The sequence below is a fragment of the Nannobrachium achirus genome (genome assembly GCF_963921795.1).
Source record: "Nannobrachium achirus genome assembly, chromosome: 20".
Taxonomy (NCBI): domain Eukaryota; kingdom Metazoa; phylum Chordata; class Actinopteri; order Myctophiformes; family Myctophidae; genus Nannobrachium; species Nannobrachium achirus.
This window is the reverse complement of record NC_137827.1, coordinates 40,307,542-40,333,060: the sequence shown is the minus strand read 5'-3', so window position 1 is coordinate 40,333,060 and position 25,519 is coordinate 40,307,542. Positions and strand designations below refer to the sequence as shown.

Here is a 25,519-nt window from a genome sequence, read left to right as displayed (position 1 = left end):
CCCCCACCCCGACGAGCTCTAAGAGTTGAGGCATTACATTTTGTATAGCACGCCACGGTTCTATAGTGAAAATAGCAGATCTACATGTTCACACCGCCTCGCGTTGCGAGGCGTTGTGAGCATGTAGATCTGCTATTTTCACAATTTCTGCGCCTAATATTTGTCAATTTTGCCAATGTTTAATTTGTCATTAGAGGTAATAAAAAGTCCTCAAATTGTAACTTTATGAATGTTCAGATACCCTTAAACTTTATGTTGGTTTGTTCACTGTTGAGTGAGAAAACAATGTTGCACATTAAGTTAATCATCTGGGGACCCCCCCCCCCCCCCCCAAAAAAAAATAATTTGGGCTCCCGACCCACAGGTTGAGAACCACTGCTTTAAGGCACGGTTTACTTGAGAAGGGAAATGCAGTCTGTTGCTTCCCAATTAAATAGCAGATGCTGGTACCGTTGAACTACAGTATATTGTAGATGTAGAAGAAAGTGATGTCAATATGAATGAACACTACTTTTTTTTTCTTATAACATGGTGACGTAAAAAGCATGATGTAAAAAGCTTATATAAAAAGCTCCATATTCGTCACATTTGTACATATCTACCAATTGGCCTAGATGCGACGCCTCTTGAATGCGTCACGCTTTATTTCTTCTTCACTTTGATATCACACAGGATATCAAAGTGAAGGGTTTTATTTTCATTATGTTTATGGCATTCTTTACATACTCGGGCAGGTCATGGTGTGCTGGTCTTGCATCGTTTTACACAGTAAACTCCTGAGTGACAATTTAACCCTGAGATTGGCTCCCTGATGCTTGGTGCGTGTGGTTCCGTTGGTACACTCTGGGGTTAAATTGCAGCCTACTACTCTTTTCTTCAGAGGGAGAGGGCTTTTTTCCCTCTCTCTCTCTCTCTATCTCTCTCTCTCTCTCTCTCTCTCTCTCTCTCTCTCTCAGTTCTTGGAACTGCAGTTCCTGGGTGGGTTTCCCTACCCTCCCTCCACCTCCAGTGAACCTCTCCTTAACCAGCATTGGTCCTTTTCAAAAGTGAGGGAGGTCCATTTCACCCCTCTCAGCATGCTGGCCCCGGTGTCAGCCTCTCTTTCCAAACCGCCATGCGCTCTCTCACCACAGACAGTTTGTTTTATCAAATCCGCTAAGAATAGCGTTTCCTGACTGAAGATGACTCGTCGTAAAAATAAAATAAAATAAACCCAATTATGAGATAAATTGTAATTACATTTTCAAAAACATTCCAAGAATGTCAAAAAAGGCTTTAAAACATACAAAGATAGCAGCTCTACAAGATCAGTGGGACACACTGTGCGCATGTTAGATGAGCTATTCTCTTGCGTGCCACGCGATAATATGATAAAGTATAAAATAGGGCTTAAGTGGTTATGTATTCAGTATCTTTAAATCTGTCTATTAACCCATTTAGGCATACATATTTTTGTATGCCATAATTTGGGTTTCTGCGTGAGGATGTTTTTATTTCCTTGTTATAAGCACAATGTTGCTCATTAGGTCACAGTGTAATTCGGACTTGTTTTTCTATGACACACATGCACTCTTTCTTACACACACTACCAGAGCAGTCAGAATACAGGGCCAGACAGGCTCCTGATGAGTAGTTTGGGGGCTCATTGTCTGAAATGTATGCATTTCAATGGTTAGAATTTGCACTCTGTGCTAGAGTGGCTATTTTCACTATTATTGATATTGTTGGTTGTAGAATTCTGTACTAAATTTGTGGGGGAAATACGTATACAACGCTGTTCTGTATGACTTAAGTCTTTTAGGTGCCACATTGTACAAATTCCGTAATGCGGGTGTCTGGCACTGGCATTTTTGAGGGCCTTCGACACTGTGTGGCATGCTACTCGTTTGAATGCAATAATTCTCTAGAACAAATTTGGGTTTGGTTGTTTGTGTATTGGGAGTGTACGATACATTTTAACAGTGACGATATTGGTTCATTCATGGCTATACGATTCAATGATTTAAAATTGATGCCGTAACTATTTAGCAAATGAAATTAATCTGTGTGAATAGTGCAGGTTTTTTAAGGTCATCCAGTTTCCCGAGCAGACCCCAACAGGCCTCGTAGCATTTCATCAATCTTTTATTAGTTGTCACGCACATCTAGGCCGTGGCTGTCGTGGTCTGCTAAACAGATGTTATGCTGTTATGTGTTTTGGTAAGTCCCGGAAAAGACATGCTGTTTCATTTTGGGGGTGAACTATCCCTTTAAATTCAGCATTTTGAGTTTTGGTTTTGGGTGAGTCGGTATAAAGGTTAAAGGTGTCGGGTAGATTCAGCCTTGTGTGACACATTGTGTCACACAAGTGACCATTCTTTTGCCTAAACGTCTGATACTGTGGATGTCTTTGAAACGACATGCTAGCCTGCAGCCAAACTGAAACTGAACTCTTTTTACTTCCTCGTTGTGCTGTGACTCGCCATGGAGGACCAGGAAGTAGGCCAGGTGAATCGGTGACTTCCGAACATACAAACAATAACAAGGATACAAAGGGGAATGATACAGAAAGAAAGTGATTGCTATTCAATATTCCTTGGAGGCCAGATGACCACATTGAACGCTAAAGAAAGATGCTAGTTCTAGATTACATAAGAATAAGTATCTGCCCTGTATTCTCTAAGTAAAGCCCAATTCCCGGTTCCCACAATAAAGGGTAGTTTGGGTAAATTTCCATGTTGGTGTCCACGTGTGCTGGTGTTGAATGCGGGGTTACTGGACTCCTTTCCTTGATTATTTCCATAGCAGTTTCTCCTAAAAAGCATGTAATTTCTGTAGTGAAGGACCATACAGTAGCTGAATAGGTAGAGATCCTTTCTGGGAAGCGTAATGTCCCCGGTTCGATTCCGAGCCCTGGCAATGTGTCCCTGAGCAAGATACTCTTTGATTGATAGATTGATTGAAGACTTTATTAGAAGAAGTTTGCTGATTGAAGACTTTATTAGAAGAAGTTTGCATAGGAAAAAGTACAGTTTCATGACAGTACTGGTACAAGGTCTACTAAAAGGAGATCCTAGAAAAGACTAAGCTTATTAAACCATTTAAGTATCTCATATAACATTGAATGACAGACGGATAGAACAAAGTACTATGCAGTAGATATAGTCAGGAAAAAAAGTGGAAAATAAAAACATCATACAGTAGGTAAATACAAAGAGGGGTCAGGGGAGGGTAGGGCTGTGACACATTGCCAGGGCTGTGTCCCACACTCTCCTCTGTGGGCAGCACACAGTTGATTGAAGCTGAAAACTGAATTTTCCCGGCGGGATGAAATTGGTCTAATCTAATTATTATTATTATTATTATATTATATATTATATAAGTAAGAAGTGATGCTTTTAACCACTTAAAAGCCGATGCACTTCATTGACTGGGGTCCCTCAGCTTGTCAGGCGCCAGTTTACAAGCTGTGACCTTTTGTAGATTGTCTATTTTCCGTGAATCTTCGCCTGTTATGACATGCCCAGAATAGGGACGCTAGGGTTCATGTGGTTAGATCCTGTGACCTGCATTCACTTACCACGGATGTTCGGACTGGAGCATGGCCTGATCGCTATGGAGAATCACATAATTGGTTTGCCCGCTTCTTGCGCAATCAAAGCCTGTAACGCATGCAGTACACAGCAACAGGAAGGGACATAACATTCATTTTGTTGGAGAATTTGGTTCATCCAGCTGTTACTTTGTCTAATACTGTAGGGGGGGGTGGGGGGGATCTCGCTATTTCGACGTCATTTCGACTAAGGGTTAGGTTTAGGCATAGTTTTACTGAGGTTTGGGATAGGTTTAGGCATAGTGGGTAACATTCACCATGTTAGCATTCACTTACCCTTCATTTACCCTTGTCGAAAAGATGGGACGTCAAGCAGTTATGTCGAAATGATGACACGCTGTGTGTGTGTGTGTGTGTGTGTGTGTGTGTGTGTGTGTGTGTGTGTGTGTGTGTGTGTGTGTGTGTGTGTGTGTGTGTGTGTGTGTGTGTGTGTGTGTGTGTGTGTGTGTGTGTGTGTGTGTGTGTGTGTGTGTGTGTGTGTGTGTGTGTGTGTTCTTGTTGTACCCATTGTCAGAGTGCCCATGTACAGTTACCCCGCTACCAAGTGACCGATCAGATGAAATATGGAGATGTTGTATTGATGGCGCACTTGCAGTTGTGTAAAGTAACGTAAGTGCATGTATGCAAGTACTGTACACACAGTCAGACACACGTGGTTCCATTTTGTTATAGATAATATATAGATTAACCCAAAGTAAAACTATATAGCCTCATTCCCAAGCTAAAATGCGTAGATGTCCAGGCACCTATAGCTAACAACCTTTGCTGCGTGTTGCTTCCCGTCTCTCTACTCCCCATATCAGTCTACTGTACACTATCAAATAAAGGCAGAAAAAGACCCCAAAATATATTTAAAATGGTTCAGAGAATAAGTATCAAACATCAGCAGTGAACATGGCTTGTGCTCCTCTAGGGATGTAATAGATGTTGGCAGGGGCGTCACAAGGGGGGGGGGAAGTGGGACTGAGTTACTAGGGCCCAAGATGGAGGGGCCCTAGTAACTTTAACTATTGAAAAATCTAAAAAAAAAAATCTACAAGCTCGCAGCGCGGCACTCGGTGCCGCGCTGTGAGCTTGTATATCTGCTATTTTTGCTTCTGGAGGGTCCCTGGAACTAAATATTTAGAGATGGGGATCCGTAGCCAAATACATATCATCTTGGGGAAAAAGTTTGAGCACCACTGACATGGAAACAGGTTTCTTGCACACATTTTCACGATTTTTCAAAAATAGCAGATCTACAAGCTCGCAGCGCGGCACGAGCTTGTATATCTGCTATTTTTCAATAGTTAACATTCATGGGGGGCCCACAGTGAATCCTTGTACCCAGGGCCCAGAATTTGGTGTGACACCCCTGGCAGACACCAAATATAATGGAGAGCCATCAGGTTTTAACGCATCATTCCTGACATAACCTTCACCAACAGCCGCGCACAGTCAGAGGCAGGCATGCTACGGCCGCTTCTCAACCAATTCCCCTGCAGCTTCTGCTGTGGGAGTAACTTGAGTCGGAAACGGAGCTACTACGTACAGTACACTGCTTAGTATTCATGGTGCAGCATCAGTGCAGTGGGTCAGACAGTGTCATGACAGACAGTAATCCATTTAGCCTCACAGTTGAATGGAGTAGCTACGCTAACGGCCACAGGAAAGGCCAGCGGGTGCTCTGGTGACGCGAGGATGAGTTGAGAAAAATCTCAGTCTTGAGCTGTGAGAGGAGGGGAGGGGGGGGGGGGGGAGAGGGAGAGACGGAGAAGGGGGGATTTCTAGGAAAGGGATAACACATATTTTCCCCCAATAAGGGCCTCCTTTCTTCATCACTCAAGTGTCCCGAGTCTTGACCCAGCTTGGCATAGTGAAAGAACGATAAATAAGTTGAGGCTCTCTGCCCTGGAAGGGGGACCCTTCTGTTGTGACCCTTATTCCTTCTCAAGGTTTCTTCTTTGCCTCTTTCCCGTAAGGGGTTTCTTCTTGGGCCTTTTTCCAAGCCTGACCCAGATCTTTGGAGAGTCCCATTACTACAACATTTCCAATGCTATAGTCATATCTAGAAAAACTTAGATAAATGTTATCGAATACAAACTTTAATTAAATCTATCTTATAAGCAACTTTTTGATTGATAAATAATAAACAAACTGAACTTTATATTATTTAACAACCTAAGCTCTATTCAGATTTTGTTGAATAATTGTAAAAACGGGACACATCGGATTGCATGTATGCCGAAACCAATGTCTTCAAAAACTTCAAATAATGGCAAACATAATATATCAGCCCGGGCCTAGTTGACAGTGTTGCTCTGTCTGTCTCACTTTTTTATTTGCAGATGCAACGTGCAGATTGTCTGTTCAAGTCATGCAATCAGATATTCCACTTCTTAATTTAACAGCAGCTGAAACGCTCAGAGCTCGGTCACTTGGGAAGCCATGACTCACTCCCTAACGGGGCCGTGTCTTAGATCGTGTGGTCACCTTCGTGATAACAAAACCACTCCATAACATGAGAGGAAACAACTGGCGACCGTTGTACACACAGCATCCTATATCCGAGGCCATGATTTCCCCATCCGTAACATCCAGAGCCAACACATTAAACTAAGAAAGCTAAGTTAAGGAGAAGGGTAAAAAAAACTCCTCCCATTAGGAAAGAGGTGGTTAGTTGGCCAGAAAGACTAAATCTGTAACTTATTGTAATGAATTAAACATTAACCGATATAGACCCTGTGTTGGGACACCAACTGGTTGACAATAAGCAGTCCTGCTTGAAGCTCATAGGTGTAATTTTTCTCCTGGACAAGTGGCATTGCCTCTTGAGAGTGTGGTATAAATTTGGTCTAAGGCCAATGACCCAAGTTTGAATCCCATATGTTGGAGATAACAGTTACAGTACGGGTGGCAGCTTTAGGAATTGCAAACTTTCTTGTTGGAAAAAAAGCTCAGCCTATGTCGTAGTTTTGTCTGGGAGGTTCAGTTGGACCGAGCTGTTCATATATTTTCTGCACTTTGCTCTTCAAGTGAGCAAATGTCCGATGTTTCTGCGTGTTCAAACGTGACCTGCAATGAGGCACACTGTAGACACTTCTGTTCACATCGAGGTGAAATTAACCTTCAGTCCAGTGCTTCCACTTGTCCCACTTTTGCCAGCGTTGGATTGCAACGCGGCAGAGAAAATAATCTGTGATCCTCCTCTTCGGTTTTTCTGCACAAGGATGAAAGGCGTGAAATGTGCTGATGCAGGCCGTTTTTTCCCACCAAGCATCAGGCCACCACAGAAAATCACAAAAGATGGTCCCACTGGAAAAATGCCTCGCATTTTTTTGTCGTCTTGCTCGCCACACTGTTGAGCTAACTAACTCTGGGCAAATCAACCTTGAAAGAAGACGAAATGATGAGTCAGCAGAGAGCGGGATTAAACAACTCCCTTCTCATGCACTCGAGGGCCAGCGCTCTGATGTCAGGAGCACGCTGACCTCCAAATGGGATTCTCAGCGGTGTCTGGTTTTCATGGGCAGATGCATGCTGCATCATTTCAACTTGATTTATGCAAAAGTTGGACCTGGGTTTGTGACATTCTTTTTCCAAATATAGTCTAAAAAAGAAAGTCCATAAAGGTCATTGTGCACTCGGCTCATGTCCCTCAGGCCTTGGGTTTGTGGAAATGCAGTTTGTACAATCTCTGCTCCAAAGTGGTTGCTGTTTCTGTGGTTTTCAAACTGTTTGTGTTTGTGTTTGTGGCTTACAAAAGGGCAAGCCAAAAGGTCACAGCACTTTAGGCACACCTTGTATTCATAACAACAATAGCCGATCTTCAAGCTCACAACGCATCGCATCATGACACGTAAGCTTGCAGAACTATTTTAGAAACTCTTGAGTTGGCCATAGATATTGCCTCTTTCTAGGGAGATCAGTGTGCACAACATACTGATGGTGGTGAATGAAAAGATAATTCATAACTTTTGTATTGTTATCTATAAATAAAGTTGCCTTGCCTTGTATATATTGCAATAATAATGTGTCCTAAATGGTGTATTTGTGAACCACCGATGTATGTGATTATGCTCAGCCAGTGTTGGATGACAATGTGATTGATCAGGAGTCTCATAAATTAAGCCTGTGTTTAGCTGAGCAACAGCTTTCTGTTGCCCCTTGAAACACATGCAAATGACAGCCTTTTCCATTGGAGCTGTTGTGGAGTGTGGCCTTTTGTTTTTTGGCCGCCCCAGACGGACGGCTTCAGAGTGTGATAGTAGATAATGTGGAGTAATGGGATATTGTGAATAGTGATTTCGCAGCTCCGTTCTTACCTCTGGGCAACGTAGAGCGCAAACCGATTCTCATGTCCTGGTATGACCCCACAAGAAACTATGTGGATTACAGGGATCGCTTCACACTGACACTTCATTATGTCTCTCTCTTTCATTAGTTGGCACAGCCTGGCCCACAAATATGCAACCGACCGCCTTTCAATTTATTAACCACTCCAACCTCATACGCTGTTGTGTGGAGTCCCTCAGGGCTCTATACTACTGTAGTAGTGACTTTTCTGTTTGCACTCTACATTAGATATCTTTGCTGAAAATAGCTATTTTATGCAAAGGTTTTCCCCAGAATAGGGATGCTGGGATTTGGACCACATTCTGGGTACTTTGATCCCAGGCACCACGAACTCAGTGTATGAGTGGCACGGCTTGGGTAACTGGGTCGTGTGTTAAAGGACAACTTTGTTTTTTTACAACAAGGGTTCATATTTTAGATTGTAATTAGAGAAAAGAAAAAGTGAATGTTAAAATGTTTTCATTTGCTTCGTTCTATTATTTTATTGCGTTTACCGCGCTAAAATGTGGGGCATGCGTACGCATGGGGGCATGTGTACAAGTGGCTAACTATGTCTTTTTAGACACGATAATCCAGCAGTTTCTTTATTGCTATTTACAGTAACACTTCTAGCCTCCATAAGTCACATCCAATCATGAAAGGTTGCGTTGTATCTTGGAAATGGGCTTATTCTGTGTAAAATGACATATTTAGCCACTTGTACGCATGCCCCCAAACACTGAAATAAGAATCTCTAAAACAATAGAAAGAAGTAAATGAAATAATTTTAACACTCATCTTTTATATTCTTTAATTACAATCTAAAATATGAACCCTTGTTGTAAAAAACGAAAGATGTCCTTTAAGTACTGGGAGCTGATGGTAGGTGTTGTGCCCTACCTCAGCAGTCCATCTCCCAGGGGTCTTCTAGTGCATTGTAAACAGGATAGACACCCTCATTCTCAGCCGATGCCGACAATAAGCACCCTATACTAAATCTCTTCTGTGAAAATATCTGTAGGCTATCTGCCATTTTTGCAAAATGTTCACCTATTTTTGCCGAATTATGACATGCCCAGAATAGCCTATATAGTCCTATATGTTATGTTCTCCTTCCACGAATGCAAATCTCATGAAGAGTGACATCCAATGAAATATTATCTGTGACCAATCGTGTTAGAAATGTGATTTATTGACCAGATCAAAAGTGTGGGACTAAGATCAAAGTGAGAATGTGGTTTTAAATATGCGTCTGAAGAGCTGACAATTTTAATGGTTGGGTTTGGTTGAAGCACTTCAGACGTACATGCACTGACGGTGGTAAATATTCTACCGAAGTGAAAAGCAGAATATAGACATCCACGCACAAGGATCACATTTAAAAGTCGTAATCTAGACTCTAGATTACCTCAAATTGGGGGGGAAAGCATCATGTAACTTCTTGTAAATGTGTTGACTCATGTGGCCTTTCTTCTTACAACTTATAACAGAGTTGTGTAAATGTCGTATACAAAAAAGGAACCATGTGCTGCAAAGGTCTTTTGTTTTAAAAAGCCATTCAACTGTCTCCTTTTGTGGCTGAGTGAGGTCAGCGCAGGCCCAAAAAGACTAAACCCTCAATTCACTCCCTCCCTTTTTCTTGTGGTAGGGAACCAGACACCACAGCACTGGGAATGACCTACAATCACCAGAAACCCACTCACTTTTCCTTGTGTCTGCGTTGTTTCCACAAGCTCCTGTTCTTGTCATTTAGCTCCTTGCTGGCTTCTGGTTTTCTGAAGTCTGCTGTACTGTAGACAGTCTCTGAAAGGCTATACGCTTTATCCACATGTGGCCCACATGTGCACTTCTCCTGTGGGCACAATAGCATGTACATCAGATGTGTCATATATACGTATGAATACAAAATAACTTATAGAGACTAAATTGATGCTCTTGCTTTGTGTAAAAAACAACAAAGCAAGACCATCACATGTGAATTTAATGGTGCAGGTCCATTTGGGTCACCGTTGAATTAACACTCTGGATTTTGCTGTGGTCTAGGATCAGCGCTTCTATAGAGCTGTGGCTTTAAGTCTGCCCAGCTGTCTAGGTGGAAGTTGTGACGTCATTGGGGAGTGCTAAGTTGATTAAGTTATCACACTGTGTCAACAAGCCCGTGCAGGGGCTCGGCCTACCGTAGCCACTCAGTGTTCCGCTGTCTGACTCTGACATGACATGACAAAAAGACGAGAAGTCAGGAGCACAAGGCAAATCCACCATCTGTCTCGTGGGTCTAAACTTTAAAGCCAGTCAGTATGCATGTTATGTTTTTCTGATCCCATAAGAAGCTGTAGTTTGGACATATTAAGGTCAGGTCGTTTGTGGATTTTCTACCCGCAAACATTGTTACTTGATTTCTGTCTTCATTGAACCTCTCCTTATCTCCTCTTCCTACTCATAGAGCTGATAATGTATTGCACCTGGTGTTCTCTAGAGTAGGGTTGCCTTAATTGACGCCCAGGGGGTACCTCAGAATACTCTTTTTCAGTCTGACCTAAATATTCTCTAAAGTTGTCCTTGTGACATACTGCCCGATACTGTATCTTAGGGGGAAATATTTACATATTTACGTACCATTAATATGACAGTGACATAAGGTGCAATTTACAGGGGATCAAAAGGTTATTTACAGGGGTGACCTGAGACAATGATGTAGCAGTGGTTCTGAAACCCTTTTGGCCTCTTCAGGCTACCCCTATCCCTGACTGACCTGTGAATCTAAGTAAGCCCCTTGACCCGATATAGTCTTTTCCTTCGAAAGTATGTAAAAATGATCGCCCACCATTTGAAGAACATTACATTAAAGCTAAGAAATGGAGTGAAAGAGTTGCAATTAGTGCCTCCTGACAGTTCTTAAAGGTGATACACCATGCATTTAAAAAGTATTTATGTCATATTGTTTATGTCCCAAAAACGTTTTTCAAAAGGTTTGAGGCTAAATTACCACTCCTGAATAGAGAGCCTCTCTCATTTTTGAATGGCTCTGAGTATTTCAGCTGCAGTACCACCTTTGGCCTGAACTGCGCCCCCCCCCCCCCCCCCCCCCAAATCTTTTTTTTTTACTTTTTTTTTATGATGACGTCACAATCGGCAGATGACGTCACAATCGGCAGCAAATCTGGATAGCCTGTTTTGGGAACCCGTGGGATACTTTTAACCTTCGCCTTCTCAAAACCAGAGAAAGACACAACGGTCAGAAATGGGACTTTGTGAGGATAGAAGGTGCTAGTGGGACCCCATAAAAAGTTTTTAAAATAGGAAAAGTGAAATTTCATGGTGTATCACCTTTAACAGTTCATTAAGTCCACTTTTGATATCAATGTTAACAAAACAGCATAATGGCATAAACGTATTGCTTTCTGTTCAATAACAGTTGTGCTAGTTTTTTTGTATTTAACTTGTTCTAACACTTGACCTTACAGATCAGCTGGTTTAACAATTAAAAAGAATGTTTCACTTTCTCTCAACTCTCTGCTGATCCTCCTCATGTCTCTGACCATCACTTTGTAACTTTTACCATCTGTCTCCACTCTCCCATTAACCTACCAAATCTCAAACTGACACTAATCGACTGAACCTAAGGTCTTTAAATTCCTCTTCTCATCTTCAGTGCTTTCCTCTCTTCCCTCCATTTAGTAACTAAAGGAACTGAAGAAATCAACTAAAGTTTAGTTGATTCCTTCCCCTCCCTTCCCTTTCTGATTTGACTGAAACCTTCTACTTTTCTTCCACTATTTCATCTGCCGTTGAAGGGAGGGAAGTAATGACTGTTGTGATTAATGAGCTTGCTTTTATCTTGACTGTGGGGAATCCAAAGCGAGTTTCTGAGGGAAAGTCCTGGTGAAGAAGGTGGGGTAGCGCAACAGGATGGAATTTGCCCTCTTCACCACCTGACTGACAGAACATAATGTTTACTGCCATACCAACAGATTAGGGAGAATGATTACATTGGTTCTATATAGGATTTGTAAAAGAGAGTCAACACAAAACCTTTTTTTTGCCAACTTTCTGTCTTTCCAACATGTATCTAAGTACTTTATTTTCCTTGCCCTGTAATCTGTATTTTAAACTGCTGTGCTGTCCCTCACAGGATATCAATTAAGGTCTTATCTTAACTTTCCTCTTTATCTTTCCTCAGGCAAAAAAAGGTAATTACTACACACTATTTCAGTGGTACAATACATTCAAATGGGAGATCATCAGATCAAAGTGCTCCGAGTGGGAGGAGGAAGGCATCTCAAATGCATGTGTATTAGGTCTTTGACACACTGAGCTGGAGGAATGATTAATCTTTCAAACAGCCTGGGCTGCTGACGCGGTGGTCCAGACAACCTAGGCTCAGTGTAGCCTGACAGCCTATTGTGGGTTCGAGTCCCGATCCAGACAGCCTCTGCTCACTCCCCGACTCTCTCCCCCATTTCCTGGTAACCTACTGTCTATCCCTATCAATAAATAGCCTCGTAAACCAGCCTCTTCCTGAAATTTTGGTTCGATTTCTCCTAGTGAGCAAATAGAAGGTCGCTCCAGGAGGAGGCGGTTTACGAGGCTAATCAATAGGTATATAAAAGCCACACAAAAAAATCAACCACATGGCCATGAGTTGATCGTGGAGAACACGGATATAAAAAGCTAGATGCCTCATTCACCACTGCTGTTCATTGGAGTGATGTGCCACAACTGTAGTCCGGAGTTCCGGGATTGTCAGAGACCATGTTGCCAGTCACGTGACTACTGGCCAATGATATCGCGTCTTTTCCGGGACTTATCATTGATGTTGTGTGGCTCAGCTGTTCTTCTTTTTTTTTTAAAGATTTGTTTTTGGGCTTTTATGCCTTTATTGGATAGGACAGTAGACTGACAGGAAATGTGGGGAGAGACAGGGAGTGACATGCGGCAAAGGTCGTCCGGATCGGGAACCGGCGACGCCGTCAGACATCAATGCCCATGTGGTATGCGCCTGGACCAGTAGGCCAGCGGGCGCCCCGGCTCAGCTGTTCTTAGAGGCTGCGTATGAAAAGACCCGCCCCCTCCTGCCTCTGATTGGCCTACCAACTTCCGTGGTCACCGAGTCTGCGAGGCACGCGCCCCAGAACCGTAGGAGGCGTCTACCTTTCTATGTCTACGGTGGAGAAGACGAAATAAAACGGGGTCATCCGCAAATTTCAGGAAATGTCAGTTCTCAAACTGGCTCTGAAGGTAATTTGTATACAGAATATAAATCAGTGTTGAGGGAACAAACCCCTCGGGTGAACACGTAGATGAACTGAGCTCCCCTGACATGCACTTATTCACCCTCACCCTCTCGGTTCTGTTGGAGAGGATGTGGAGAATCCAACCAGCCATACTAGAGTAGTAGAAAGTTTATCCACTAAACTCTGGGCTTGGTGTTGATGATGAAATAGAAAAACTCAACATGGCACAGCTTGGCATGAGTTTTACTGCCCTCTGTTTAGCACTCCTGATTTCACATTTTACTTGTGTATGGTTGCCTTGCTTTCCTTCAGTGACTTAGTGACTCTAGCCGGACTTACTATTAGGTAAACCTTGACAGTTTTGTCTGGAGTTGCTCCTCACAATAGGACAAAGAGGAGCTAACAGAGTACAGCAACTTGCAATGGGGCTGGTCTACAAGGCCTATATACTTACTGTCTACTTCAAAAACGCCAAAGACATCCACAATCACAACACCAGAGGTAGCTCCACAAATCATGTTCAACCCAGATTTGGCTCAAACAAGAATGTGTTCCCGTTTGGGCGGTGTAGCGTTAAGGCGGAGTAGCGATAAGGCGAACTGTACTAACAGGGGGAGCCTTTCCAACAGACTGTAAAGCAAGCAATCATCCCATTCATGCGTTTATCGTTTACGGCCTGGGCATAAATATAACGATTGCATTCACCACGGCTTCGTGGCTCTTCCCGCGCTTCGGCTCTTCGCGCTACCAAGGTCCGCTGGCCTTCGCGCCGCTTGCAATGTCGTGGACAAATAACTGTGACATATAACCATTGTATTGCTCATCAGTACGGTAGGAGAGCTCGTTCGTACATTTGCCCCTGTTAGTCCACTTCGCCTTATCGCTACACCGCCTTATCGCTAAACCGCCCAAACAGGATTTTCCCCTCCTGCTATGCGGAAAAGAAAAAGAAAATACCTTACCAACTGGCCCCTGTAAAAACTCCCCCGGAACTGTTTACGGTACATATTTCTATTTTTAGTTTTCTACTCGTTTATGTTTACATGATGTTTTAGCATAGCATTGTATATTTGTCTGTCATTAAATGTTTCAATTAATTGAGTACACAGGTCCACAGGCTTTCTTGGAAAAATCATTTTAGCAGACCTTGTATTGTACTGTACTTCCCGGTACCTGTCTCTGCAAACTGTTAATACAATATTATTCAATCAATCAATCAAAAACAACTTTAGTCACTTTATCAATGTTATTACCGGGGTCAACCAACACTTATTCCCAATCAGTACAGTCCAAGAATCCCTGCAGCGCCAAAGAGGAATCGACAGTCCAATTCTTGGCCCACTTTGTAAGCTATTTCCCCCTCTGGCTGGGCTGTGCGGGCCATTTTACTCCCATCTTTACACTTTGTAATTTGCTCTGGAAGAGCATGTGCTAAATGTCTCAACTTGTAAATACTTACTCACTTACTGTACTTTCTTAGCTGGTGTAGTGTTAACATTATATAATGTGGCCCACATTATTGACAGTGTTCAAACCAGGTGAGTCATTTCATTCTATTGAGTCATGAGACCCCCATGAGGCATGCGTCATTGTGCTATCAGCTGTTGGAAATGGCTTTGTTTACATAGAACCCTGTTCTCATTACAAGCATACAGTACACAGACTACACCCCTCCTTTGAAGGGTAACCATACCCATATACTGTTTGTCGCTGCATCACTACCAGAATGTTTCTGGCGTTGGGAGATGTTATTCTTTTTATTTTAATTTTCACAAACATTAATCACATCAAAACATAACACTATGAGTATGAGTGACAAACAAACCCTTCTTGATTAATTATTCTTGTTTCAAACATTCATCACTGTCCTGGAACAATGTAATACTGGGTAGGAAATGTTCCATTTTATTTGGAAAACTTTGGAGGAATTAATTAACCATGTTTCTTTTGACGTGATAAGAGTGCAGTCTGCAGTTTGCTTGTGTTTTCAAACAAACTGCAGGCAAAACTAACCATGGCTTACTATAGCCACCAGCAGAAAACAAAAAGTCAAGACACACAAGACCGCATAATGTGATACACAATGTACTCCATGCATCTTGTGGGCAGCAAATAACAATAATAACCCTTGTCTTTTTTGTGAGGCCTTGCAAATGTGGGGTCAGGCCACAATGGTCCTCAGAAAGCAATAACAGAAACTCCACACATACCAAGATAAGACAGTAGGAGGAGGGTGGAGTGGGTGCAAGAAATAGATAGAGCGAAAGGGAGAAGACGAGAGATGGAAAGAAAGCGAGAGAGGGAGAAATAGGAATAGTGAGATACTTGTTGATAGACCCAACTCAGGGTCACCATTGAGCACATAGTACGAGTCCCATGTCCTTGTGATTTTGAACAAGCACATAAACAGCCATGGTAAATGAATTAGCCCCCGAGCCTTAACCACTTCCTGCCAAACGAGCATGGGCCTGCAGTGGGCTGGAGGTGGTCGCCCGCAACATGCACGACTCGCCTACAAGAAATACCGGGGGGATAATGGGTTGCAGATTGTGCTCTGATATCATAGCCGTGCCTGGCAAGACTAAGGGCAATTCTTTTTTTTCATCGGCGGATTCGTCTGATCCCAGGCTACGGATATCAGACTATCCATCGTGGCCTCTTTAGCTTGATGCACTGTTGATTTCGTCGACTAAAGCTATGGCGAAAAATGTCGACTTACCTTTTTTCACTGATGAAAACTAAATAAAAAACTAAGCTATGATGACTAAAACTATGACTAAAATACGGACAATTTTGTCAAACAAATAAAAACTAGACTAAAATGTTAGGGAGGAACTAGTGGAGAAGAGATTCAGTAGAACTAAAAGACAAGTCATTTTATGTTTGGTTGCGCTTGGGTGTTGCACTCTGGAAATAGCAAGCTCACAACACGCCGCGACGCGTTGTGGGCTTGTCGATCGGTTATTTTCAGTATGCAAAACAAATCTTATATTTAGTCGATTAAAACTAGACTAAAACTAATACTTTTCAGATGACAAAATATGACTAAAACTAAACAACGTATTCAAAAGACTAATCAAAGTATCCCGTCAAAATCGGCACATCCAGAAAGTGCCGCGTGGGTCATGCCGTCTATTAATTGAGCTTTTGGGGGAAAATGACCTCATTCACTGGCTTTGCATAAAGTTTGAATGGAAACGCTGTTGTGTGAGGTGGAGAATGCCAACTTGATTGTGGCTCAATGTGTGGAAAACATATTAAGACCGCACAGATATGTGGTCCTCATGTGGCCCGATGCTGCCTGTCAGTTGCCTTTGAACTGAAGCCTGTGTTACATTTCCATATGTGCTATTAGGTCATACGAACCAAATTCTCCACTTCCTTCATCTTAGTGAGATTTGGGCTGACTGTGCAATATGGGGGAATTCTCTTTAAAGAAAGGTCTGGATTTTGAAGCCACACTTAATCTTTCATACACTAAGTTCACAATTCTTGGTAGAATTCTACATTATATTATATGTCGGTAAACATATATCTGAATGTAAGGCTTTAAGGCTGATAGTGGCTTCTTTATTTATCTATTTTTGAGAAGTGCTCAAAGCCAACCGCTCCTACATTTAGCTTTGTCCTTTTGTCCCTAGAAAAGGGTCACCCACATTGGCCAAGCTTTAAGTGTCAGAAGTGTGTGTGTGAGTGTGTGTCTGCGAGTGAGCATGTACTGTAATGTGTTACGAGGGAAAGGAAGGAAGGAAGGAAAGGAAAGAAGAGAGCGATGTCTGCAGTTCCATCCATTTCAACACAGCCTCATTTGTTTCACCTGGCTTACAGCACTGCGTTGTTATAATTTTAGTGCAAACATATTTGCACACTGCATACCCACACACTAAATCTTTTCCACAGATAGTAGGTATGCACGTGTCATCTGCCCTCTGCTAATCTCACCGGGCAGGCAAGGGTCAGTCAAGGTCTGTAGAAGCAACAGGTTGACACCTTGTCTGTGCAGACTGGGTCACTATGAGGACCCCTGCTGTCACACTGCGCGAGCAGAAGGCCGCAGTATGTCTGTATGAATGAGCATCTCTGGGATTAACCTCCTTTCTTAGTTGATATATGTACGTAAGCAGTTATTCCTCCCAAACTTTTTGCTGAGAATCTTCTCATTCCTACTTTAACCTAGAAACTTATAGTGCTTGTGTTGAACTATTAAATGTGTTGTACTTTACTGAAACATTTAAGTTTAAATGGAAGAGAAAAAAGTCACAAAGACAATAAATTGGGCATTTAATATTAATATGAATGGTGTCTAGAATAATGACTTAATTAGCACATACTCCACCACTGAGAACTCAGCAGGGCAGACTTCCACCAACACTCCCAATCCACAACCTTGCCGATGCCCCAATCTATAAAAAAGCTGCTGTCCTCCGCTCTTGACACCCCCTGCTGCTACTAGGACAAAGCAGGAGGCACTATAGCCTCCCCCCACTGCCAACGGAGACGACCTTGTGAATGAGGACCCCCCACACAATCCCATGCATGCATGCATGAGGACTTCCCCTCCTCCAGCGCACACTTCACGTCCACCAGCCAGGTGAGATATGGGAGCTATCCAAACACTTGAAGAGTTAACAAGTTAATGGATCAACCCCAGGGTGCTTAGTGATTCTCAAACTATTTCATGTCAAGGACCCCCAGAGACCTCTGACAAAACGCTCATGTCACCAGGACTCAGCCATAACCATTTAAGGAGTTCCCAATACACACTGTAGCTATGCCTAAATATGGAGTCTGTCTAACCTCATTGTGTCCTCAAGGCATCAGGGACAAACAAATCAGTCAGCTCCATATGTGGTCACAAAAGGGGGCATGTCCATATATGGGCATATACTCATGACGTCAGGGATCTACATATGGGCATGAAGTGGTAAAGGACTGAAAGATACAGAGATCATTATAGGCATAAAGGGGACAAGAACTGCCAGATACAGAGATCTCCATAATACTGCATGGATCTCCAGTCGGATCAGCTGTGTGACATAGGTGGGAGGCCCACATAGCAGCCCGAACCTCTAGTTTTTCAAATATAGGCAATGTGTATACTTTGTTAAATATTGTTTAAATGATTTTGATGCTACATTAATTAATTAATTTAGCCTGGAACCCCTTCAAGGACCCAGAACCCACTTTGGGAACCAATGGCTTTAAGGGGTGTGGAGGGCGAGGGCTGCTTGCAGGGGTGTTCCATCTCTACAGCCTCTCCCTGAGACTGGGGAGAGACAGTACCCTGGCTGTGAAAGACCGCCTGCATCGTTCAACACCGCAGCAACCACAAAGCAACACCCTAGTAACCACCTAGTGACAACTTTGACGCGTGACTACTGCTGCTGCAACCCTAGCAACCACCCAACACCATAAGTAACGACCCACCTAGTACTACTCATCATGCCTATTAATATGGGGCCGTCCTCTATAGCTGATATTATTGGCTGTTAGCTTTCAATCATCAAATTGTACTTGTAAAATTTCAAACTACACTTTTATTACTTCTGTTTGCTTCTGAAGAAGTACGGTAAACGCAATACCATGTCTGCAAAAATATTTGCAGCAAAATAGAATAGCATTGCTGCAAAATGGGATACAGCTGCAGTGTGCAAAGCAGCAGTACATCATGACTGGCCTTGACTACAGAATGAATAATGCACAGTTGCACACTGCAATTTACCACTCAAAAGACTATCTGCAAAAAACCCTGTCTTCTCACTAAAACTGAAACACAGGGGTGGGAAGTGCTTTTGCTTCCTCTCTTGCAAAGTACTAAACGTGAAGCAGTTCCCTCTCTCTCTCTCTCTCTCTCTCTCTCTCTCGCTCTCTCTCTCTGCCCCCCCTCCCCTCCCCCCTCCCTCCCCCCTCCCTCCATCTCTCTCTCTCTCTCTCTCTCTCTCTCTCTCTCTCTCTCTCTCTCTCTCTCTCTGAAGTAAAGCAGTAGAGCACCATGTGATTCGGTGACAAGCCTAAACCGGTTCATACGTAGAATGGGAGGCCGGTTTCAGCTGGCTACGTCGCCTTGGAAACCAAATGGCTATAAATGCAGTCGGTGTCTTTTCATCAGCCTCCACTACTCCAGTCCTGAGCCCACAGACACAGCAGAAAGACACAGCTCACTCCACTGCGGTGCCCACAGGAACTGGATCACTTTTTTTTATTAACCCCAGAATTCTAGTCTAATGGACAAACTCTTTGTAAATGCTTTTTAAGGTAAGACTGACATTTATATTATAATCGCGTCATTCGTACATTTCTTTTACTTTTGTGTTAAGACTGCTTGTTGATTTACTTTGTAGTTTATGGGTATGGTGCATTATGAATGATGCATTGTTCGGAACAAAGTATTGCATTCGATTCTTGTAGTGTATGTTGTAAAAACGTCATAACGCTGTAAGTAACGTTAGGTAACATAACGGTCTGTCTTGGGACGTGGCTCGTCAGCCCCCGAGGGCGGTTACCGTTATCAAAGGGGGAAATCAAATGTAGTCTTTCGTAGTTCTTTCTGGCATTAATTGGCAATTGGTCTACTGGTTTTGTAATCGGTTACATGTCCGTTATACACAATGACTAATGTGCCATTTATCCTTGGCTGTACTGTTCCACCCAAACTATTTCAGCCAGAGCCAGAAGCTCTCACTCACGCCGCATGGCGCCCCGAGAGAGAGAGAGAACTCTTACCGGAACCGGCAAATTAACGCGCTTGCGTGGTTGCGTCACTGTGCTCGCTCAGTCATTGGTTCCTTCTCGCGTCAATCATCTCATACTGGAGGCGGATCCGGTTTCTATTGGACTGAATCGTAGCAGGGGCGGTGCTTGCTGATTTCGTCATTACGGGGCTTTTCTCAATATTCTTAGCACATTCATTCATTGATCAATGAGTCAGAGTCACAATGGGTACATTCTGAACGTGTGAGTCATCGATGTTTTTATTGAGTTGCCGCCCTACCTTTTATTTTATTTTAAAGACAACATTGGCCAGCAGAGTTTTTTTTGTTGTTAATTTACAATATTTCGTTAAACTGTACAAAAAGACAAAAGAAATGCTGCATAAATGCAAATTGTAGCAAAGTCAAACCATTAGATACATTTGAAAAGCTGTATATTCTGTCAATGATTTAGAGAAGCTATTTGTTTTTAATTGTATATTTCGTAGAGTTATAGTAGTTACATAGGTACACATAAAAAATACTATAGGCCTATTATCTGATTATGAAGTAATTCTAACCAGACTTAGTTGGCTTGTCAAAGTCTGACCTGAATCAATGTATCAGAACAGGCGTGCATCACTCAATATTCAGATTTTAGTCACAAGCTCAGAACATGTTCAAGTAAAGAAAGTGCTCAGATGTGTTGTTTAATCACTTTAACCTTAACCCTAACCCGTTTTTGTGGTAATGTAGCTTATGAGTCTAAACAATGACCACTTGTGCTTTTGCTTTCAGAATAATCACTTTAGGAAAGCACACACTGGCTACTCTTCAGGCCCTGGCCTCGAGTCTTATCTGAAAGGATTCAACTTTACTGGTGAACCGCCTTGGCTGCTCTGCACCTGATAAGAGCTGAAGTGAATTTCATCTCTTTACTATCAAAGTGAGTAGCATGCGGTGTTGGACAGTAACAAAGTACATTAAGTAAAACATAGTTTTAGTACTATATTTGAGTGTGTGCATCACTGGATATCAAAGACTTTCACTCCACTACATCTCAAAGATAGACCGTGTATTTCTGACAAGGAGGTGGAAAAAGTCCTATTTCAAATATAGTGAAAATGGAAAGACAGATACATAGCAAGCACTTTTACTTGTCACAAAGTATTTCTTCATTGTGGTATAGCTACTAGTAAGAATCGGGAGTACTTCACAAAGTGCAAAATACAGTAATTCTCAGAAGTCAATGTTATCTCAACATGCATATTGTTTCTCTGTTGCAGTTTCCTTTTAGAGACCAATCAAAAGGTTGTACTGTGACCATGAACACACTCACTGACTTTGCATTCCTGGAGGAGGGCTTCTCTGCCCGGGACATCGTCGAGCAGAAGATCAACGAGTCATCCATGTCGGTAAGCTCAAAAACTTCTCCGCTGTGGTTTTCCGATTGTTATACCTGGTTGTCCGGAAATATGAGCATTAAATCAATATATCGTCACTCTCGGGCAGAAATCTCTTAAGTTTCAAATGTTTTTTTGTAAAGTAAATCCCTGCTTCATCGTACAATACTGTTGCACAGAACTAATGAAAAATAGCAGATGTACAAGCACACAACGCCTTGTAGGTCGGCTATTTTCACAATTTTAAATATCTTTTAAAATGATAAACACAAAAAGAAACAGTTTTCACCTGACAACAACGATATGCTTTTTCCTCCAGGATGACAGAGATGCCTTCTACGTCTGCGACTTGGGGGACGTGCTGAAGAAGCACCTGCGCTGGGCGAGGGCCATGCCTCGGATCACCCCGTTCTACGCCGTCAAGTGCAACGACAGCCGGACGGTGGTTATGACGCTGGCCGCCCTGGGGGCCGGCTTTGACTGTGCCAGCAAGGTGTGTGTGGATGACACTTTTGTGTTTTACTGTAGATATTCCTTTAATGTGCTTGTTTGAACCACTGAGGCAGCACACGCAAGGATCTAAAATGCTCATGTCATTGATGTTGACTTTGTAACCACGCAGACGGAGATACATCTGGTCCAGTCTCTGGGAGTGGATCCAAGTAGGATCATCTATGCCAACCCCTGCAAGCAGGTCTCTCAGATCAAGTATGCCTCTGCTCACGGGGTCCAGATGATGACCTTTGACAGTGAAGTGGAGCTCATGAAAGTGGCCCGCTATCACGACAATGCCAAGTAAGAGCTCCTTTTAAAGCACATTATTCATTATTGACTAACATTATGAAACTTACGATTTTTGGCTTCTGTGCTCTAATTTGCATTTGTCTTGGTGTTCAGGCTGGTGCTGCGTATTGCCACGGATGATTCCAAGGCTGTGTGCCGTCTGAGTGTGAAGTTTGGAGCCCAGCTCAAGTCGTGCCGGGGTCTGCTGGAGCGAGCCAAGGAGCTGGGACTGGATGTGATCGGCGTCAGCTTCCACGTTGGCAGTGGCTGCACTGACCCAGAGACCTACACCCAGGCCATCTCTGATGCCCGCTGTGTCTTCGACATGGGGGTGAGTAAGGGGATGAGTGCTATTGGTGATCACGATACATATGGGAAGTGGGAACTGTCCTGTGATAGAGCTATTGTGAATAGAGCAGTTAGTGAACTTATATGAATCCTCTGTCACCTCTAGGCGGAGCTGGGATACAACATGACCCTCCTGGACATCGGTGGTGGATTCCCTGGTTCAGAAGACACCAAGCTAAAGTTTGAAGAGGTACATTTTCTATGCATTTCATCATGAGCATCAGATATGCTAAAATTGTTTCACTTGTTTAAAGATTTGTCGTGTTTTATTAAGCCTTTTTTTCCCTTCTCTTTTGTCATTGCCAGATCACAGCTGTGATCAACCCTGCTGTGGACAAGTATTTCCCAGCTGACAGTGGCGTGAGGGTCATTGCTGAGCCAGGTCGCTACTATGTGGCCTCTGCTTACACACTGGCAGTCAACATCATTGCCAAGAAAGTCATCATGAATGAACCTGGCTCTGATGGTAAGAGTGTTTTATTATAAGAAAGATTCCTCTCATTCCCTCTGAAACTGCAATTAAGTTATTGGTGACATTCCTGGTTGTAACGGGGGTTATTGATGTCTTCTCCACAGAGGAAGACGATTGGACCAGTGACAGGACCCTGATGTACTACGTCAACGACGGAGTGTACGGCTCCTTCAACTGTATCCTCTATGATCATGCCCACTGTCTGCCAACCTTGCACAAGGCAAGTTCAAATGAACCGGATCAACGTGAACAGATTAATTCTTATGAGTGTCTCATAGCACGCTACAATACAAGCTAACGCTGACTGAACCTTTTATGATTTTCAACAGAAGCCAAAGCCGGATGAGGTTATGTACCCCTGCAGCATCTGGGGCCCAACATGTGACGGTCTGGACCGCATTGCAGAGCAGTGCAGCCTGCCTGACATGCAGGTGGGTGACTGGCTCCTGTTCGAGAACATGGGTGCCTACACTGTGGCCGCTTCCTCTACCTTCAATGGCTTCCAGAAGCCTGACATTCACTATGTCATGTCCCGACCTGCCTGGTGAGTACAACACATCGTCAGTTTGACTCCTCTGTATTATTTTTCTTCTTGGTAAAGACAATAAGGGATTTATTGATATCCATTATGTTATTTTGAATAACGCATGTCATATTATAATATTAGTGGAGCTTGCATGTTTGCTCTGTACCACATCTTTCTATATCTATCTAAATCCTTCTGTGTTACTTTTCTCCAGGCAACGCGTTCAGCAGATCAGTGCACAGGGCATGCCCACGCCCGTGGGAGACTCTCTCCCGGCCGGAGTGCCAGCCTGCTGTGGCCGAGAGAGCGGTTTGGAGATCCCTGCCAAGCCATGCCAGACCCGTGTGGTTTAAATCTAAACACACTAGCACCGCTTTCCAGATACATCATTCTTTGTCAATAATAATTGTTTTTTTTGTGTGTATGTGTTTTGTTTTAATGTAAACGCAACATTGAAAGGCCAGTTACTTGACGAGAGAATGGGAGGGACGTGTTAGCGCACAAATCTCAATGTTCTGTATAGAAGCTGGAGCTTGACCCTCCCCTCACTGAAATGAGGCTGAATCACTCTCTGAACATCTCTGTGGGCTAGAGCCAGACTGTTTACAGGGCAGCTATTAATTTAATGTCGTCGTTGTCCAATTCTCTGCTGATTCGGAGTTCTTGGCACCGGAGCACCGTTCGATGTTGAATCTCCTTTGCGAAACGGCGTGAAAGAAAGAAGCACGTGCTGCTATACCTTGCAGCATTAAGCCTTACATTACTTTTACGTCCACAAAAGTGTTAAAGCAACTACAGTGTTTCTTCAACAGAAATCCAGTGAACGTGTTAGTCTTTTGTGTGTGTGTGTGTATGTACAACAGTGACAGCCACAATACTCTTTGCAGCATTAACTAATCGAACATGTGTTACGAACTTCATCGCCACCGCCCTGTTACAGCTGATTCCATAACCCTATCTCACAACTCACTATGAGATGGTTAGAGTGGTGATTTATGTCCTCAGGAATGGCTGCTACATGTATATTTATATCTTGTTCCATGACCTCCACTTCTGTGCAGAACCCCTTAAAACATGAAAGATAGGGACTCAACAAGCAAACTGTCCCTCTCCTCTTCTCTACTTTTCTGTATTTTATATCTTATGAAACTTGTTGTAGTACGCGGTAAGCCTGTTTATGATATTAATAATGGGAAAGTATATTAACGATACACTTAAAAATGGATATGAAAGAGGATTGGATTGCACATTTGTATCGCTTTCCTATGGAAACTTTTTTTTAATTTTGTATTTTAATAAATAAAAGCATTAGGTGCAGAGCCAAACTTGTGGTTATTGGTGAAGATCTTTGAAAATGCATCTCTCTCTCTCTCTCTCTCTCTCTCTCTCTCTCTCTCTCTAAACCAGGGGTTCCCAAACCTTATAAATATCTTTCATCCGAGGCACCCCTACATTATATTATAATATTACCTACATGACATTCATAATTTTCACTCCCAGTACCTTATATTCATGGGATGAGATAATTACCATTTGGTTAAAACTTACTGAAAATAACTCTTGTACTTCAAGTTTAAAATGATACCAAATATTTGTTTAAGTGGCACCCCTGGACTGCCATCGCGACACCCCAGGGTGCCCCGTCACCCACTTTGAAAACACCTGCTCTACACACACACACACACACACACACACATATATAAGGGTCAGTGACGTGACGCCCCAAAAAACATGTTTTTTAAAAAACTTTAAATAGCAGGCATAAAAATTATTTACTTTTGTTCTACTCACTCTCAACTTTATGGAAACACATTTTGTTTTTAGATATTTTATTGGAATCAGACTTTATTGAGCAGTTTGTTGTACTTGTGCCTAAAACCGTCATCTGGTGTGACATGACAATAATTGTTCATAAAATGAAAATGGAGTACACCTTTCTTAAGTTACTCACTTTATCAAAGTCCTTTATCATAACTAACCTGTGATCCACTATAGTTTTGTGAAAATTAATTGAATCTGTATATTTTTTTCATAATCAACACTGTGTGAGGCCCATGTTGTCGATCTTTCAACATATTTTAATTTTATTCTGACAAAAACTTTCTTTAAAATTACACAAATATTTGTGACTCTTCCTGATACTATTTTCTATGTAAAC

General features: G+C 42.7%; 1 protein-coding gene across 1 annotated transcript; it reads left to right on the top strand.

The window, feature by feature from the left end:
• Window positions 1–19,258: 19,258 nt before the first annotated feature.
• odc1 (ornithine decarboxylase 1) lies at window positions 19,259–24,674 on the top strand. The gene is made up of 11 exons (XM_080751348.1): window positions 19,259–19,395; window positions 20,628–20,775; window positions 21,116–21,244; window positions 21,552–21,725; window positions 21,855–22,027; window positions 22,130–22,346; window positions 22,470–22,553; window positions 22,670–22,829; window positions 22,940–23,055; window positions 23,165–23,379; window positions 23,576–24,674. The coding sequence occupies exons 3-11, from the start codon at window positions 21,155–21,157 to the stop codon at window positions 23,712–23,714; spliced, it is 1,368 nt and encodes a 455-aa protein (XP_080607474.1). The 5' UTR covers window positions 19,259–19,395; window positions 20,628–20,775; window positions 21,116–21,154; the 3' UTR covers window positions 23,715–24,674.
• The last annotated feature ends 845 nt before the right edge of the window (window positions 24,675–25,519 follow it).

Excerpts from the sequence above, each read along its gene's own strand:
- odc1 (XM_080751348.1), top strand. The coding sequence starts at position 21,155 with ATGAACACACTCACTGACTTTGCATTCCTGGAGGAGGGCTTCTCTGCC. Across the intron at positions 21,245-21,551 it reads TCAACGAGTCATCCATGTCG|GATGACAGAGATGCCTTCTA; the intron begins GTAAGCTCAAAA and ends TTTTTCCTCCAG. Across the intron at positions 23,056-23,164 it reads GTCTGCCAACCTTGCACAAG|AAGCCAAAGCCGGATGAGGT; the intron begins GCAAGTTCAAAT and ends GATTTTCAACAG.